This window comes from Procambarus clarkii, chromosome 68 (assembly GCF_040958095.1).
Source record: "Procambarus clarkii isolate CNS0578487 chromosome 68, FALCON_Pclarkii_2.0, whole genome shotgun sequence".
In the NCBI taxonomy this organism is placed as follows: domain Eukaryota; kingdom Metazoa; phylum Arthropoda; class Malacostraca; order Decapoda; family Cambaridae; genus Procambarus; species Procambarus clarkii.
In genome coordinates this window covers 951887-971060 of record NC_091217.1, presented here as the reverse complement: position 1 = coordinate 971060, position 19174 = coordinate 951887, and the positions used below count along the sequence as shown (strand labels likewise).

At 48.1% G+C, this 19174-nt stretch overlaps 1 protein-coding gene across 1 annotated transcript; it reads right to left on the bottom strand.

Annotated features, from left to right (window-relative positions):
• Positions 1-12664: 12664 nt before the first annotated feature.
• On the bottom strand, positions 12665-15345 carry LOC138355592 (variable charge X-linked protein 3B-like). The gene is made up of 2 exons (XM_069310903.1): positions 15242-15345; positions 12665-13712 (listed from the first exon to the last, which is right to left on the bottom strand). Exons 1-2 carry the CDS (start codon positions 15343-15345, stop codon positions 12665-12667), a joined length of 1152 nt encoding a protein of 383 aa, XP_069167004.1.
• Positions 15346-19174: the final 3829 nt, after the last annotated feature.

Sequence of the window (19174 nt, the reverse complement as noted above, 5' to 3'; positions counted from 1 at the left end):
TCACCATGGGTACTGAAAGAGTGTGCAGAGGCATTTTGCTTGCCACTCTCCATAGTGTATAGTAAGTCACTAGAGACGGGAGACCTACCAGAAATATGGAAGACGGCGAATGTGGTCCCAATATACAAAAAGGGCGACAGACAAGAGGCACTGAACTACAGGCCAGTGTCCTTGACTTGTATACCATGCAAGGTGATGGAGAAGATCGTGAGAAAAAACCTGGTAACACATCTGGAGAGAAGGGACTTCGTGACAAATCGCCAACATGGATTCAGGGAGGGTAAATCTTGCCTTACAGGCTTGATAGAATTCTACGATCAGGTGACACAGATTAAGCAAGAAAGAGAGGGCTGGGCGGACTGCATTTTCTTGGATTGTCAGAAAGCCTTTGACACAGTACCGCATAAGAGGCTGGTACATAAGCTGGAGAGACAGGCAGGTGTAGCTGGTAAGGTGCTCCAGTGGATAAGGGAGTATCTAAGCAATAGGAAGCAGAGAGTTACGGTGAGGGGTGAGACCTCCGATTGGCGTGAAGTCACCAGTGGAGTCCCACAGGGCTCTGTACTCGGTCCTATCTTGTTTCTGATATATGTAAATGATCTCCCAGAGGGTATCGATTCATTTCTCTCAATGTTTGCGGACGATGCTAAAATTATGAGAAGGATTAAAACAGAAGAGGACTGTTTGAGGCTTCAAGAAGACCTAGACAAGCTGAAGGAATGGTCGAACAAATGGTTGTTAGAGTTTAACCCAACCAAATGTAATGTAATGAAGATAGGTGTAGGGAGCAGGAGGCCAGATACAAGGTATCATCTGGGAGAGGAAATTCTTCAGGAGTCAGAGAAGGAAAAAGACTTGGGGGTTGATATCACGCCAGACCTGTCTCCTGCAGCACATATCAAGCGGATAACATCAGCGGTATATGCCAGGCTGGCCAACATACGAACGGCATTCAGAAATTTGTGTAAAGAATCATTCAGAACTTTGTATACCACATATGTCAGGCCAATCCTGGAGTATGCAGCCCCAGCATGGAGTCCATATCTAGTCAAGGATAAGACTAAACTGGAAAAGGTTCAAAGGTTTGCCACCAGACTAGTACCCGAGCTGAGAGGTATGAGCTACGAAGAGAGACTACGGGAATTAAACCTCACTTCGCTGGAAGACAGAAGAGTTAGGGGGGACATGATCACCACATTCAAGATTCTGAAGGGAATTGATAGGGTAGATAAAGACAGTCTATTTAACACAAGGGGAACACGCACAAGGGGACACAGGTGGAAACTGAGTGCCCAAATGAGCCACAGAGATATTAGAAAGAACTTTTTTAGTGTCAGAGTGGTTGACAAATGGAATGCATTAGGGGGTGATGTGGTGGAGGCTGACTCCATCCACAGTTTCAAGTGTAGATATGACAGAGCCCGATAGGCTCAGGAATCTGTACACCTGTTGATTGACGGTTGAGAGGCGGGACCAAAGAGCCGAGCTCAACCCCCGCAAACACAACTAGGTGAGTACACACACACACGCACACACACACACACACACACACACACACACACACATATCACCAGAATGCAGCCCGTAGCAGCTATCTAATTCCCAGGTACCTATTTACTGCTAGGTGAACTCAACGCCGTAATGGTTCGACTCTGTAGTGGTTCAACGGCGTGGTGGTTCGACCTTGTGGTGACTCAACGACGTGATGGTTCGACCTTGTGGTGACTCAACGACGTGGTGGTTCGACCTTATAGTGACTCATGGTCGTGGGGGTTCGACCTTGTAATGGCTCAACGACGTGGTGGTTCGAGTTGACTGCCTTGAGGTTCAACTCTTCAGGAGCTCCTGTATATATTCTTGACGCAGAGTTATCCCCGCATGGTTCCCAATCTTCGACATTTATCTTTGGTAATTAATTACACAATTTGTGTGTGTATGTGTGTGTGTGTGTGTGTATCTGTGTGTGCGTGTATGTTTATGTGTGTGCATGTGTGTATCTGTATACTGACTTTTTCGTAACTGGAGAGTGGAGTTTTGGGCCTGGGGGGGGGCCCACTTTTCAGCTTTAGATCAGATAATCCAAAAATTCCTGACGTTTATGTGTCTAATTGCATCTGCTTTTGAAAATGTGGTTATTATTTCTTTCACTATACTGATTTTCTAGTTTATTTTTCTTCATTTGTACTTTTTGAGGCAGGAGCTTCAGGTTGGCGCTACGTAGCCTAAGACTCGTCTTACGTCGGTTGGGTAGTGAGAGAGAGAGAGAGAGAGGGGGGGGGAGAGGTCTCATCAGACACCACATCCATCTTTGTACACACCAGCCACGCCCCTGCGGAATACAAGTCAGCGCAGTGTGACCCGAGGTATATATGTTGACCAGACCACACACTAGAAACTGAAGAGACGACGACAATTCGGTCCGTCTTGGATCATTCTCAAGTCGATTGTGAATGATCCAGGACGGACCGAAACGTCGTCGTCCTTTCACTTTCTAGTGTATGATTTGGTCACACACTAGAAAGTGAAAGATATACTTCATTCTTCAGCCACGTTATTGTGACTCCTCGTCTGTATATATGTTACTTTAGGGCTGTAAATTTTATCTTTTGTCAAGTGGACACCACATTCAGCACGGCGTGTGTGTTGTAGAGCACGTGAAGTACGTGGCACGGTGCGTGTGTAGCCAGGCCCGGAGGTACGTACCTCCGAAGGGAAAATGCGGCGCTTATGCCCTTGTTATGTTTAGAAATCTTAATCGAATCTGGCCTTAAAGTTGTCTGGAGGTGGCGTCCACAACTTCTTCATTCATTGCCTTCCACTTCTTGACCACACGTATAGAGTAAGAATATTTCCTTACATTCCTTGTATTCATTTATGTTTCCAGTTTCTCCCTATGTCTTCTTATTCTACTTTTTACTAATTTTGAAGAGGTTGTTCTTGAACACCTTGTCTATTACCTTCAGTGTCTTGAACGATGTGATCATGTCACATCTATTTCTTATCTCTTCCAGTGTTGTAAAATCTAGTTCCTTTACATTTATTTTCGCACCGTAACCCAAATAGTTCCGGGACGTATCGTGTTGCAAACGTCTGCCCTTTTGTATATTATTGTCTTGTGTTTCACAAGGTACGGATTCCAGACCGGTGCTGCATATTCCGATATTTGTCTAATATAGTGTCATAAATGAGTTCTTATTTCGTGTTTAAATGACGTAATGTCTAGCAGGGTCCCATATATTGCCCAGGTTGCCTGGGGCTCTGGAGAACTTGTTCGAAGTGTATCAACTGGAGCATATATCACTCTGGAGGACTTGTTCGAAGTATATCAACTGGAGCATATATCACTCTGGAGGACTTGTTCGAAGTGTATCAACTGGAGCATATATCACTCTGGAGGACTTGTTCGAAGTATATCAACTCCCAAATCATTTTCTATTTCAGATTCCTGAATGTGTCTGCGTGGTACGGCGTGTGTTGATGAGCAGGGGAGGCACGTGTAACATGGAGTATATTTTTCCGAACAGGGTGATACGAACACGTTAGTAGATTAATGGCAAACACGAAACACCGTTGAGTTGGGAGTGTATTTCTGGGAGTGTTGAGGCCTTTAGGACGTGCCGGGAAGCGGTCCCTCCAGTACCGCTCACTCCACCCACGTCCCATCACCAGTGTTTCACCAGCTTGCATTGTGTTTCACCAGCTTGCATTGTGTTTCACCAGCTTGCATTGTGTTTCACCAGCTGGTGCTGTGTTTCACCAGCTTGCATTGTGTTTCACCAGCTTGCATTGTGTTTCACCAGCTGGCACTGTGTTTCACCAGCTGGTACTGTATTTCACCAGCTGGTACTGCTTTATGCAAAACCTTGAAACCATTTAACCTATATAATATAATCGATATGTAATAAAAATGCATAATTATTTATGGAAAGACAATGATTACTATTATTTACCCACAGACTACTGGCAATCTTCCGGATGCAACCCATAACAATTTGCTAACTCCAGGGTACTTATTTACTGCTAGGTGAACAGAGGCATCAGGTGAAAGCAAACGTGCCCAACCGTTTCTGCTTTACAATGGAGATTTACTGTTTCTAGGCTTTCGTTCCGAGTATTCTATTGAGTACCGCGCCAACTTTCTCACTTTTGCATAAAAATAGTGATAAATGCTTGCATTACATAATACTTGATTTGTGCAGCTTCCGCCCGTCAAATTCGGCCAAAAAATAGACAAGGACAAATTACATTTTAAGGTTAGGTAATTTTCATCAGAAAGCATTATGATATGAGGATCAGGAATTAAGGATGGAAAGGAATGGTACCCAACCACTTGGACAGTCGGGGATTGAACGCTGACATGCAAGAAAGATCGTCGTTTGTAAAACAAAATTTTTAATCATTGATCTAGGTCAAATAACACTATTGGTAATATTTACCACGAACAAGCAGCTGTAATATGCTGGTCTGAGATGATGTTTACACGGGGCTCAATGTTAGTGTTGTGAAGGGGGGCGGTTGGCCCCGGGTAGGGAGACAGGTCGCCCCTCGCACCAGCTCATCTCTTGATTTATAGGCGAAAAGCATACTGTCAACACTGATACGTTAGCATAATAGCTAACAGGTGAGCGTAATAATAGCTAACAGGTGAGCGTAATAATAGCTAACAGGTGAGCGTAATAATAGCTAACAGGTGAGCGTAATAATAGCTAACAGGTGAACATAATACCATCATGTCTTAATATACAGGTAAGTATAATATATTGAATATTGAAATTTGTTGATAAACAAGTGGTCAGGATGCAATAGTACTTTCATCTCTTGATAGACAGGTGACAATAATACCATCAGTACTTGACAGACAGGTGAGCAGAATATCGTCAAACGTCCCCCATAATAATAGTACTTTCAGCTAGGACTAGATTAAGATACTCAGAATACTTATCGTGGCATGAACAGCATCAGAACGTGGCTTCGAACCAGGCTTGGATACAATTCTCTCCGTACCAATTGCGCTGCGTCATCCCATAATTAATGTTAGCTGACTATAAAATCAGATATTTCGTTTTTCACATTAATTTTCTGTCGAATCTCGTGTCAGATCTCTGTTTATCAGCCTCACGATGGCACGGGGACTTGAGTGGGTGATTCACTGTCTTTAACTTGAGGATCATATTATATATATATATATATATATATATATATATATATATATATATATATATATATATATATATATATATATATATATATATATGTCGTACCTAGTAGCCAGAACGCACTTGTCAGCCTACTATGCAAGGCCCAGTTGCATATTGTCCTGGGGACCATTCAGGCTTGTTCGCATTTGTGTTCCTCACGTGTGCCCCAAAGAATGAGGTGATTTGGTAAAATGCTATGCCCAAGATTACTATCCGAGTGCCGGCGGTGGGGTGGTTCAAATAGCCTCGGCTATCACCTCATTATGTCCGGTCGTGATGGTCAAGTGGATTAAGGCGTCTTGTACATACCAGTTGCGTTGCTTCTGGGAGTATGGGTTCGAGTCACTTCTGGGGTGTGAGTTTTCAGTTGCATATTGTCCTGGGGACCATTCAGGCTTGTTCGCATTTGTGTTCCTCACGTGTGCCCCAAAGAATGAGGTGATTTGGTAAAATGCTATGCCCAAGATTACTATCCGAGTGCCGGCGGTGGGGTGGTTCAAATAGCCTCGGCTATCACCTCATTATGTCCGGTCGTGATGGTCAAGTGGATTAAGGCGTCTTGTACATACCAGTTGCGTTGCTTCTGGGAGTATGGGTTCGAGTCACTTCTGGGGTGTGAGTTTTCAGTTATATATATATATATATATATATATTATTAAATATGACCGAAAAAGTAAGATTAATAATTCTAACACGAATTTTCTCAATCTTTCGTACATTACGCTTCACTGTTGGAGGTAAATCAAAAATCAATTCTCCAAAATTCATTTTTATTTCTAGTCTGACGCGACACGGGCGCGTTTCGTAAAACTTATTACATTTTCAAAGACTTTAGTTCACAAATACACAACTGAATAGAACTTACGTATCTCCGATTTTATATCTACATTTGAGTGAGGTGGAAGGGGTGATCTTATCTTGAGGTTATCTTGAGATGATTTCGGGGCTTAGCGTCCCTGCGGCCCAGTCCTCGACCATGCCTCCTTTTTGTTACACACACCCTGGGAAGCAGCCCGTAGCAGCTGTCTAACTCCCAGGTACCTACTTACTGCTAGGTAACAGGGGCATCAGGGTGACAGAAGCTCTGCCCATTTGTCTCTGCAGGCGCCAGGAATCGAACCCGGGTCACAGGATTACGAGTCCCGCGCGCTGTCCACACAGCTACTAAACCCCTTTTTGTGTGTGCGCGCGTGCGTGCATGTGTGAATGTGTATGGGGGTGCAAATAGCAAGTGACAGCTGGGCATGTGGCGGGCCATTAGAGCACTCAAGAGTCAACACTGTAAGTACATCCTGGTCACTAAGCTCAGTTCAAGAATCCGGCCGCCACCCCCACTGGCCCCCCCCCCCCCCCACCCAATCACCCCCCCCCTCCTAACCCGGTGTTCGCTTCCCGAGAGAATCTCAAGGATAAACTCACATCATTTGCTGCCCTCTGATCACCCCCCCCCCCTTTCCTACCCATCCCACTTCCAGGACCACCACCACAACTCAGAGTAGTTAACAGATGGAATGCACTAGTCAGTGATGTGGTGGAGGCTGACTCCATACACAGTTTCAAGTGTAGATATGATTGAGCTCAGTAGGCTCAGGAATCTGTACATTAGTTGGTTGACGGTTGAGAGGCGGGACCAAAGAGCCAGAGCTGAACCCCCGCAAGCACAACTAGGTGAGTACCACCCCCCGAATTTCCCTTCCAGAAACACACTCCCTCCACATCCCATCTTCCAGAACCATCTCCCCCTTCCAGACCCATCACCGCCCACCCCCCCATCAACGACCCACCACCACTGCCCACCCACCCCACCTCCCAGGACCCAGCAGTACCCACACCAAGTGGGTATAACCACCACAACAACTCTATGTGGCGCGAGAATTTAACTCTTCATCACTTGTATTCAAAATTGATCATTTTGAGTCTTATCTCAGTGACTTCTAAGGAGAAGATTTTGTTAACGTAGTTTGGAAGGTCTCTGCTTCAGTGTCCGGATTAAGGGGGTCCTGTGACCTTAGTCTTCGAATTAAGGGGGCCCTGTGACCTAGGTGTTCGGATTAAGGGAGTCCTGGGACGTCGCTGTTCGGATTAAGCGGGATCTTGTGACCTCAAAGTTGGGATTAAGGAGTCCAGTGACCTCTGTGTTCGGATTAAAAGGGTCCTGTGACCTTGGTGTTCGGACAAAAAGGAGCTAACATTTGACTTTTTTCCTCAAACCGTTTTCTTTATATGGAAGAAAGACACTGCTAAGTCAATAAATATTGTGTGTGAGTCATTAGCACTGGGACGAGGCTAACCCATGTTAAGTCATTTGTATAACCGCCTCCGACAAAGAGCAACTCCGCCCTGTTCGACCAGGCTGTTATCGCTCAGCATTTGTCTTACCCATGACAGTTAATGAGTGTTGAGGGTGAGGCAATCAGACGCACCGGCCTGCAGGTCGTCCCACCTCTCAACACGGTACACATTATACCCTCGGGGGACCTATAATTCTCAGCAGCCGAGGTGAAGACTATGAACGGGGAAGCCAATCACAGCGGAGGAGCCAAGCCTCGCAGACGGATCGGGACGCGCTCTGGCCACGGCGTGGGGGCGGTATTCCTACAAGGTGTGAGAAGGAACCCGCTCGGATCCGCCCCTCATCCGATACTCGTCTCTATCCACCTTCACTTACCTATCCTATCCCTTCTAAATACGCAGGAACTGGCCAAATAGGCTCTACATCTGAGCTGAGGCAGTAAATAGCCTCCCGGTGGCGTATGTTGTACGTGCTTGTGGGATTTAGAGGCGAAATTTGACATTCGCTAAAATAAGATCTTTTAAACGTCTGAGATGACCCGAGGAGGCCGGGTGAGGCGGTAAGGAATGAATAGTGGACGCTAATAGTTCTTCTGGCACCTCCTGCTGGCCACCCCACGACCCCCACCCCTCCTGCTGGCCACCCCACGACCTCTCTCCCCTCCTGCTGGCCACCCCACGACCCCCTCCCCTCCTGCTGGCCACCCCACGACCCCCTCTCCCCTCCTGCTGGCCACCCCACGACCCCCTCTCCCCTCCTGCTGGCCACCCCACGACCCCCTCCCCTCCTGCTGGCCACCCCACGACCCCCTCCCCACCTGCTGGCCACCCCACGACCCCCTCCCTCTCCTGCTGGCCACCCAACGACCCCCCTCCCCTCCTGCTGGCCACCCCACGACCCTCTCCCCTCCTGCTGGCCACCCCACGACCCCCCTCCCCACCTGCTGGCCACCCCACGACCCCCCTTCTCACCTGCTGGCCACCCCACGACCCCCTCCCTCTCCTGCTGGCCACCCCACGACCCCCTCCCTCTCCTGTTGGCCACCCAACGACCCCCTCTCCCCTCCTGTTGGCCACCCCACGACCCCCCCTCCCCTCCTGCTGGCCACCCCACGACCCCCCTCCCCACCTGCTGGCCACCCCACGACCCCCCTCCCCTCCCCTCCAGCTGGCCACCCCACGACCCCCTCCCTCTCCTGTTGGCCACCCAACGACCCCCTCTCCCCTCCTGCTGGCCACCCCACGACCCCCTCCCCTCCTGCTGGCCACCCCACGACCCCCCTCCCCACCTGCTGGCCACCCCACGACCCCCCTCCCTCTCCTGCTGGCCACCCCACGACCCCCTCCCTCTCCTGCTGGCCACCCAACGATCCCCTCTCCCCTCCTGCTGGCCACCCCACGACCCCTCTCCCCTCCTGCTGCCCACCCCACGACCCCCTCCCCTCCTGCTGGCCACCCCACGACCCCCTCCCCACCTGCTGGCCACCCCACGACCCCCTCCCCTCCAACACCTTCACGCCAACAAAGTATCAATAATTAAGCACTGTAATGATATTTTCGCAGCTCGCAAATAGTGAACTTTGCACCAGAGAGAACCCCAGAGGACGACGACCCCAGCCCCCCACAATCACACTCCCGGCAATACAAAACAATCATAAAACTTAGTTCACAGAGACATCATACTGTCTCGTAAATTATATATTTTGATACAGCAAGTCCTGTTGAGATATTGTTGATTGTACTTTCTAAACCCCCGCAAGCAGACGCAGTGGAACTACAGCGCCGCTCTGCTGCTCCACAACACTGCCAACATGCAGAAGATCGAAAAGAATTTTTTTTGTCTATATTGAATGTTTTTAATGATGGGACAGAGGGCTTGGGTGGCAGTAACTATCGCGAAGGGGCGACGTCACTGTCTGTGGAGACACCTGTCACTGTCTGTGGGGGACACCTGTCACTGTCAGTGGGGGACACCTGTCACTGTCAGTGGGGGACACCTGTTACTGTCAGTGGGGGACACCTGTTACTGTCAGTGGGGGACACCTGTCACTGTCAGTGGGGGACACCTGTCACTGTCAGTGGGGGACACCTGTTACTGTCAGTGGGGGACACCTGTCACTGTCAGTGGGGGACACCTGTCACTGTCAGTGGGGGACACCTGTTACCGTCAGTGGGGGACACCTGTCACTGTCAGTGGGGGACACCTGTCACTGTCAGTGGGGGACACCTGTCACTGTCAGTGGGGGACACCTGTTACCGTCAGTGGGGGACACCTGTCACTGTCAGTGGGGGACACCTGTCACTGTCAGTGGGGGACACCTGTCACTGTCAGTGGGGGACACCTGTCACTGTCAGTGGGGGACACCTGTTACTGTCAGTGGGGGACACCTGTCACTGTCAGTGGGGGACACCTGTCACTGTCAGTGGGGGACACCTGTTACCGTCAGTGGGGGACACCTGTCACTGTCAGTGGGGGACACCTGTCACTGTCAGTGGGGGACACCTGTCACTGTCAGTGGGGGACACCTGTCACTGTCAGTGGGGGACACCTGTCACTGTCAGTGGGGGACACCTGTCACTGTGAGGGACACCTGTCACTGTGAGGGACACCTGTCACTGTCTGTGGGGGACACCTGTTACCGTCAGTGGGGGACACCTGTCACTGTCAGTGGGGGACACTTGTCACTGTCTATGGGGGGACACTATCCATGTGATATTGATGGTGACCTCACGCACATGGTCACACCATCACCATTGTGTGGGGTCAACAGCCTCACCATCAACGCCTCCTGCATAAAGTTGTGATACAAAGACAAGCTACGAGAACCAAACCTGACAACGCTAAAAGATGCGAGAACCGAAGGTTTCCACACCATATACGCTACTGAGGGGGAACATAAGAAATGGATAGTCTTTTAAAGATTTACTGAGGAATGTATATGTATCATTATTGTTCAAGGTATCATTATACATACAAGGTACTAAGGTACTCATACCGGGCCGACGAGATCCTCCACTTCTACAACCTTTCTCTCTGTATTGCCATACTGAAGCGCTGAAGAAGGCAGCTCACAACTCTCCTGTCTCTTATGGATTCGATTGGAATCGAACCCAGATCTCCAAGAAACCTCCTGGTACTTTTAACCCAGACACCAAGAGTCTCTGAAGCTTTGGCGAAGAAATTGTACTAAACATCCAATTTTCTGTACTTATGAGTATTGGCTAATTCCTCTGTAGGTAGCAACGCCACTTGAATGTCCAACAATGGTCACTATCACCCATGGTTGATACACCCATGGTTGATACATCCATGGTTGATACATCCATGGTTGATACACTCATGGTTGATACACCCATGGTTGATACACCCATATAGACCTACACCAACTGTTTACCATTCTTCCAGCGAATCACCGGAATCCAATCTGGGCGAGCAGCGGGCTTGCCATAACTGCGGGACATTGAGAACGAGACTAGACGCCCAGCTGAGGTATGACTCCTGTGTAGGATAGCATTAATTTGATGCACAGGAGTGGTAATTTAAGGTCTACAGTTTAGTCCACATGTTGCATGTGACGTTTGTTGGTTTGGTCTCTAAACATGAAGACCACATAGATGGCAACGAAAGTCAATCATGCCATAATGAACTGTTTTCAACCTTTTGTGTACGCCTGAAAATTGTATTGTCCTACCACCCCCAATGTGTGTGTGTGTGTGTGTGTGTGTGTGTGTGTGTGTGTGTGTGTGTGTGTGTGTGTGTGTGTGTGTGTGTGTGTGTGTGTGTGTGTGTGTGTGTTAAAGATAAATATATGTGTATATGATAGAGAAAAATAGTTCTTGAGTTCGATCCTGTAGACACAACTAATAAATGAAAAAATAAACATTTTAATCACGTTTACTACACACAGTATTCATCACTGTCACTCTGCTCACTACACACTGTCTTTATCACTGTAATCATCTTCACTACCCGGGCACTGCCTGGTACCCTCATCTAGGCAGTGTATAGATTCTGGGGCCGCCAAACACTTAATCATGTAGAAAATCTTAAGCTAAATGTATATTAGTGAAGATGAAATTGATTACATCTTTTAAACACAATGACAAGACTTCATGGACTCAAGGATTTGACGCTGTAAACCTAATCTCCACAGACTTCACGAATATAGTCATAGGGCCGGAACCCCCTTTAAGAGGGGGCATGGGGGGCTAACACCGACCCACCTATGACCGTCCCCTTACACTCACCAGTCACCCTGCAAAAAGTTGTGAGGCTTTTCCCTGGCGTCTGGCCTAGCTCCAACTGACATAACCTGCAGTGCGGTATTTACCTAACCTTATTATAGAGTAATTACCATAAATACCAAATTGTTCTAGAGAGTAATCCCGTTAACGTTTAAGGACTTGCGATTCCAGCAGCCACACGCTTCTCTGCAGAACACAGAGGACAAGTTTCTCCGACGAATGTTTAGTCTCGGCTAAACTCATAATAAACATTGCCACTAAACACACCATAAGAGCTTGCCAAGACAAGAGAGTGAAGATGCGGCAGCGAAATGAAGAAAAAAGGGGACATTTTCCCCTCTCCCTTGTCCGGCCAGCAAGCATATACCGGGCGGGGAATTGTCGTTCTGTGGGGACATCGTCGGCTTCCCCTCCTCTCCCCCACCCTTCCCTCAGCGACCCCTCCCATACTCAGCGTTTTACCCACTTCTCTGTAATGGAACACACTGAGCAGGTATTAAGAGCATTAGGGCGCTATTTCTTGCATTTCTTCCCAAATGCAAGGAATTGGGGAAATATTAGACCAAAATATAAGCAGGTTAAGCGGACTCCGCCGCCCACTCACACATCACTGAGACGGTCCACTCACATCCCTGAGAGCTAGGGTCGTCCACAACACATCCCTGAGAGCTAGGGCCGTCCACAACACATCCTGAAGAGCTAGGATCGTCCACAACACATCCCTGAGAGCTAGGGTCGACCACAACACATCCCTGAGAGCTAGGGTCGTCCACAACACATCCCTGAGAGCTAGGGTCGTCCACAAAACATCCTGAAGAGCTAGGGTCGTCCACAACACATCCCTGAGAGCTAGGGTCGTCCAAAACACATCCCTGAGAGCTAGGGTCGTCCACAACACATCCCTGAGAGCTAAGGTCGTCCACAACACATCACTGAGAGCTAGGGTCGTCCACAACACATCCCTGAGAGCCAGGATCGTCCACAACACATCCCTGAGAGTTAGGGTCGTCCACAACACATCCCTGAGAGCTAGGGTCGTCCAAAACACATCCCTGAGAGCTAGGGTCGTCCAAAACACATCCCTGAGAGCTAGGGCCGTCCACAACACATCCCTGAGAGCTAGGGTCGTCCACAACACATCCCTGAGAGCTAGGGTCATCCACAACACATCCTGAAGAGCTAGGCTCGTCCACAACACATCCCTGAGAGCTAGGGTCGTCCACAACACATCCCTGAGAGCTAGGGTCGTCCACAACACATCCCTGAGAGCTAGGGTCATCCACAACACATCCTGAAGAGCTAGGGTCGTCCACAACACATCCCTGAGAGCTAGGGTCGTCCACAACACATCCCTGAGAGCTAGGGTCGTCCACAACACATCCCTGAGAGCTAGGGCCGTCCACAACACATCCCTGAAAGCTAGGGTCGTCCACAATACATCCTGAAGAGCTAGGGTCGTCCACAACACATCCCTGAGAGCTAGGGTCGTCCACAACACATCCCTGAGAGCTAGGGTCGTCCACAACACATCCCTGAGAGCTAGGGTCGTCCACAACACATCCCTGAGAGCTAGGGTCGTCCACAACACATCCCTGAGAGCTAGGGTCGTCCACAACACATCCCTGAGAGCTAGGGTCGTCCACAACACATCCTGAAGAGCTAGGGTCGTCCACAACACATCCTGAAGAGCTAGGGTCGTCCACAACACGTCCCTGAGAGCTAGGGTCGTCCACAACACATCCCTGAGAGCTAGGGTCGTCCACAACACATCCCTGAGAGCTAGGGTCGTCCACAACACATCCCTGAGAGCTAGGGTCGTCCACAACACATCCTGAAGAGCTAGGGTCGTCCACAACACATCCTGAAGAGCTAGGGTCGTCCACAACACATCCCTGAGAGCTAGGGTCGTCCACAACACATCCCCTAGGAGCTAGGAGGGTCCACCTGACTTCCCTGGGATGGAGGTGGCTTCCACAACTAATGTCAGTACATTCCACTTACAAAGAAAACAGAAGGTGTAGAAGCCACCTCCATGTTGTATGTTTCTTGTTCCCATCTATACGCTTATCGGAACAACTGACTTAATATTAATCGGAAATATTTACCCGCTTAAATTACACTTTTTAGTATATTTTGATTCCTTTTCCAATATTTGAATGTTCTGTCAGCCGTTTGAATACTATGTCGGTTAAGCTCGTTTTACCTCCGCCAATGGCAAGCTGTCTATATATGACGTCACGTCCTCGAGGCATGGGGACCATATTCAAATGCGAAGGGTGGCAGCTAGGGCAGTTGAGGACAGACCATGGCAGGGAGCACACCTCGGCCGCTAAGTAGGTTAATAAACTAAGAAATGCAGGTTGTTTATATCCAGTTCTTTGAGTACAGTCCTATGATTACAGTTCTGTGAGTACAGTCATATGATTACAGTTTGTGAGTACAGTTCTTTGATTTGAGGGGCTATGGGGATGTGTGAACCAGTCTGAGGGGCTAGGCTTACATTGATGGGGGGAGGGGGGGGGGGGTTGTGGGGAGCATCATGGGGGCCCCAACACCTTGAAAACAAACGCCCACCATAAAAATCAAAACTTATATCACTCTACCCTTCCCTTCCTCTCCCCCCCCTCCCCCATTAACGCCTTCAACCCTCCTCCCCCCTTCTCTACAACCCCCCCCACCCCCACCTCACAGCGAGGGACAGGTAAACGCGCTCAATGATTCCAATCCAATTTTCAAGATGGCCGTCAAGGCAGATGTATTGGGAAACCTCTTAGCAGTAACTGCTTAGATACCATCGAGCCAATGAAGATCTTATTTTACTTACAGGCAATTCTCTCCAAGTCTAAGATATGGGAAGCACCTTTGCCACCTTATTATATAATAGGGGGACTTCCAGTGCCTCTCAGAAGACAGGTGTAGATCAGTTTACCTGCTGCTGTCAGCAATACGCTAAGGAACGAAAGAGGAACTAGGAGGTGGGGGAAAGGAATTGAGGAGACTACGACAAGCTAGGAAGGTGGGAAAAGGGCATGCGGTGAAGAAGTGAAGGTTAATGAGAAAAAAATGTGTGAATTTACGGGAAGAGAGGCGTGAAAAGAGGAAAGGGGTAAAACAGAGTGAAAAGGTATTTTAGATGGGCCAGAAAGGAAATGAATTAGAAAAAAGGAACATTTGAGGTAAGGTATAAAAGGGAAGAGAGAAGTGAAGATTATCGAAAATGGAAGAGACAGGAAAAGAGACAGACGCGTGAGGAGGGGGGGGGGAGACGAGTGATAAAAGGGAACAGAAGAGACGGGCGATTAGAAGTGACAGAGGAGACGGGTGGCGGGTAATAAGGCGAGAGGAGACGATCAAGTGACGGGAGGGGACAGTTGACAGAATGGGAAGAGGAGGCGGACAGAGGCTGCTGGGTGGAGGCTGGTGGGATGAGAGGCAGCCTGCACGAGGCTCTCACACCACACACTTGAGGCATGAAAGCCTCTTAAACGTTCAAAGACATCGTTTACCTCTGCTGCTGCTGCTGCTGCTGCTGCTGCTGCTGTTGCTGCTGCTGCTCCTGCTGCTGCTGTGAATCTCCCCCACCCCCCGCCCCTCTCGGTCGTCCTCCCATATTGTATTTTTTTTAAATAAAGATAAAAAAAAAATCCAGCCTATTCTCCAGAAAGGAAAGTACTTAAAGTAACGATGTGGTCGACCGTACAAATACAGACGTGATGGACCAACAGAAAATACACTTTTGTATTATTGAATTTGGACAAACCGGAAAAGTTTTTCTATTTATGTGGCTAATGGAACTAACCATCCTAGGCCTAATACACGCTATCTGAGATCTAATATAGTAGATATATTTGCTATACTAGGCCTACGAAGATTTCTTTGGTTATTCGTTTTATTTTCAAGATTCTATGAAATTCTACCCAATTCTACTTTCCATCTCCATCACGTCAATATTTGTACCATCGTCCACATAGTACTATATTGTACTTTCCATTAAATAGTTACTCTGAGTACTTTCCTTTTATGAGAATGGGATGACCAAACCATCCACCAGAAGATGAGGATGGGGATGGGATGATATTCAGGGACGGTAAGCATGTTACATGAGCTAGCCTGGATCACTGTCCAGCCTGTCCTCTCAGGCCGTCATCACGTCATTAAACTCACTGTCACTGAACACACAGCTCCTGTAACATGGATCTGGTTTCAATAGGATTTAAAATGTTTGTCAACATTCATCTCTTTGTAACAGGAATTCTTGAATAATTCCAAATACCCTGTTTTCTCTGTTGAATGCCTCTATCCTGTTGACCTGCCACACCATTGTTTACATCCTGTAGACCTGCCACACCATTGTTTACATCCTGTAGACCTGCCACACCATTGTTTACATCCTGTAGACCTGCCACACCATTATTTACATCCTGTAGACCTGCCACACCATTGTTTACATCCTGTAGATCTGCCACACCATTGTTTACATCCTGTAGACTTGCCACACCATTGTTTACATTCTGTAGACCTGCTACACCACTGTTTACCTCCTGTAGACCTGCTACACCACTGTTTACCTCCTGTAGACCTGACACACCACTGTTTACCTCTATCCTGTAGACCTGACACACCATTGTTTACCTCTATCCTGTAGACCTGACACACCATTGTTTACCTCTATCCTGTAGACCTGACACACCATTGTTTACCTCTATCCTGTAGACCTGACACACCATTGTTTACCTCTATCCTGTAGACCTGACACACCATTGTTTACCTCTATCCTGTAGACCTGCCACACCAATAATCACGTTTATATTTCTGGAAACGAATGCCTGACAAAAGAGTTTAATGTGGTGCTTACTGTATGCATGATTCCTTTCAGTTCAAATTATATCATTCGTTTGTGCATTATACAGTGAGGTGTGGGCGTGGACATGCGGCCAGGGAGGAGATTGACATGACTGCGAGGATGGACACCGAAGATACATCGCAAACATTTCCTCCATCTAGAATTGTGTTTACCAAGGTGAGTATTTCATAGTACCTTCCCCCTTCCCCCCTAGTTTACATCAGTATAAGCTTGGACGCTGACAGTTAAATGACTTTCGATCAGACATCGAGACGACAAAATTCATTCGTCCTTGACAGTTTAAATGACTTTCGATCAGATATCGAGACGACAAAATTCATTCGTCCTTGACAGTTTAAATGACTTTCGATCAGATATCGAGACGACAAAATTCATTCGTCCTTGACACTTGGTTGTCATGACACTTGTTCAGCTGTCAAATAGTATCAGAAAAATTGACGTGGGCTCTTTGAGGATATTATATGTTCCAGATGTTTTTCAGAATACATTATTGGACTCTCTATGCATAATAATTTTAGTTTATGATCTGCTATACACGATTTCTCTGTGTTAGAAGCAACTAAATCACATTTGGCGGGATTGAAGGTGAGAGTGTACTCATCAGTACTGTATCTTACATATATTTACACATGTTTTGTACAACATCTTTGATGGTGCTAAAATAATTAGATCATCAGCATAACATATAGCTTCAGTGGTGGGTATGCGAGAGCCAGCTCTACTGAGACAACACTCTACACTAAGAGCCAGCTCTACTGAGACAACACTCTACACTAAGAGCCAGCTCTACTGAGACAACGCTCTACACTAAGAGCCAGCTCTACTGAGACAACGCTCTACACTAAGAGCCAGCTCTACTGAGACAACGCTCTACACTAAGAGCCAGCTCTACTGAGACAACGCTCTACACTAAGAGCCAGCTCTACTGAGACAACGCTCTACACTAAGAGCCAGCTCTACTGAGACAACGCTCTACACTAAGAGCCAGCTCTACTGAGACAACGCTCTACACTAAGAGCCAGCTCTACTGAGACAACGCTCTACACTAAGAGCCAGCTCTACTGAGACAACGCTCTACACTAAGAGCCAGCTCTACTGAGACAACGCTCTACACTAAGAGCCAGCTCTACTGAGACAACGCTCTACACTAAGAGCCAGCTCTACTGAGACAACGCTCGACACTAAGAGCCAGCTCTACTGAGACAACGCTCTACACTAAGAGCCAGCTCTACTGAGACAACGCTCGACACTAAGAGCCAGCTCTACTGAGACAACGCTCGACACTAAGAGCCAGCTCTACTGAGACAACGCTCGACACTAAGAGCCAGCTCTACTGAGACAACGCTCGACACTAAGAGCCAGCTCTACTGAGACAACGCTCGACACTAAGAGCCAGCTCTACTGAGACAACGCTCGACACTAAGAGCCAGCTCTACTGAGACAACGCTCGACACTAAGAGCCAGCTCTACTGAGACAACGCTCGACACTAAGAGCCAGCTCTACTGAGACAACGCTCGACACTAAGAGCCAGCTCTACTGAGACAACGCTCTACACTAAGAGCCAGCTCTACTGAGACAACGCTCTACACTAAGAGCCAGCTCTACTGAGACAACGCTCTACACTAAGAGCCAGCTCTACTGAGACAACGCTCTACACTAAGAGCCAGCTCTACTGAGACAACGCTCTACACTAAGAGCCAGCTCTACTGAGACAACGCTCGACACTAAGAGCCAGCTCTACTGAGACAACGCTCTACACTAAGAGCCAGCTCTACTGAGACAACGCTCTACACTAAGAGCCAGCTCTACTGAGACAACGCTCTACACTAAGAGCCAGCTCTACTGAGACAACGCTCGACACTAAGAGCCAGCTCTACTGAGACAACGCTCTACACTAAGAGCCAGCTCTACTGAGACAACGCTCTACACTAAGAGCCAGCTCTACTGAGACAACGCTCTACACTAAGAGCCAGCTCTACTGAGACAACGCTCTACACTAAGAGCCAGCTCTACTGAGACAACGCTCTACACTAAGAGCCAGCTCTACTGAGACAACGCTCTACACTAAGAGCCAGCTCTACTGAGACAACGCTCTACACTAAGAGCCAGCTCTACTGAGACAACGCTCTACACTAAGAGCCAGCTCTACTGAGACAACGCTCTACACTAAGAGCCAGCTCTACTGAGACAACGCTCTACACTAAGAGCCAGCTCTACTGAGACAACGCTCTACACTAAGAGCCAGCTCTACTGAGACAACGCTCTACACTAAGAGCCAGCTCTACTGAGACAACGCTCTACACTAAGAGCCAGCTCTACTTAGACAACGCTCTACACTAAGAGCCAGCTCTACTGAGACAACGCTCTACACTAAGAGCCAGCTCTACTGAGACAACGCTCTACACTAAGAGCCAGCTCTACTGAGACAACGCTCTACACTAAGAGCCAGCTCTACTGAGACAACGCTCTACACTAAGAGCCAGCTCTACTGAGACAACGCTCTACACTAAGAGCCAGCTCTACTGAGACAACGCTCTACACTAAGAGCCAGCTCTACTGAGACAACGCTCTACA

What these genes read in the sequence shown, in the direction of transcription:
- LOC138355592 (XM_069310903.1), bottom strand. Translation starts at nt 15,345, where the DNA reads ATGGGAGGACGACCGAGAGGGGCGGGGGGTGGGGGAGATTCACAGCAG. An exon ending in CAGCAGCAGCAGCAGCAGAG is followed by an intron (nt 13,713 to 15,241) that starts GTAAACGATGTC and finishes TACTGACATTAG; the next exon opens with TTGTGGAAGCCACCTCCATC.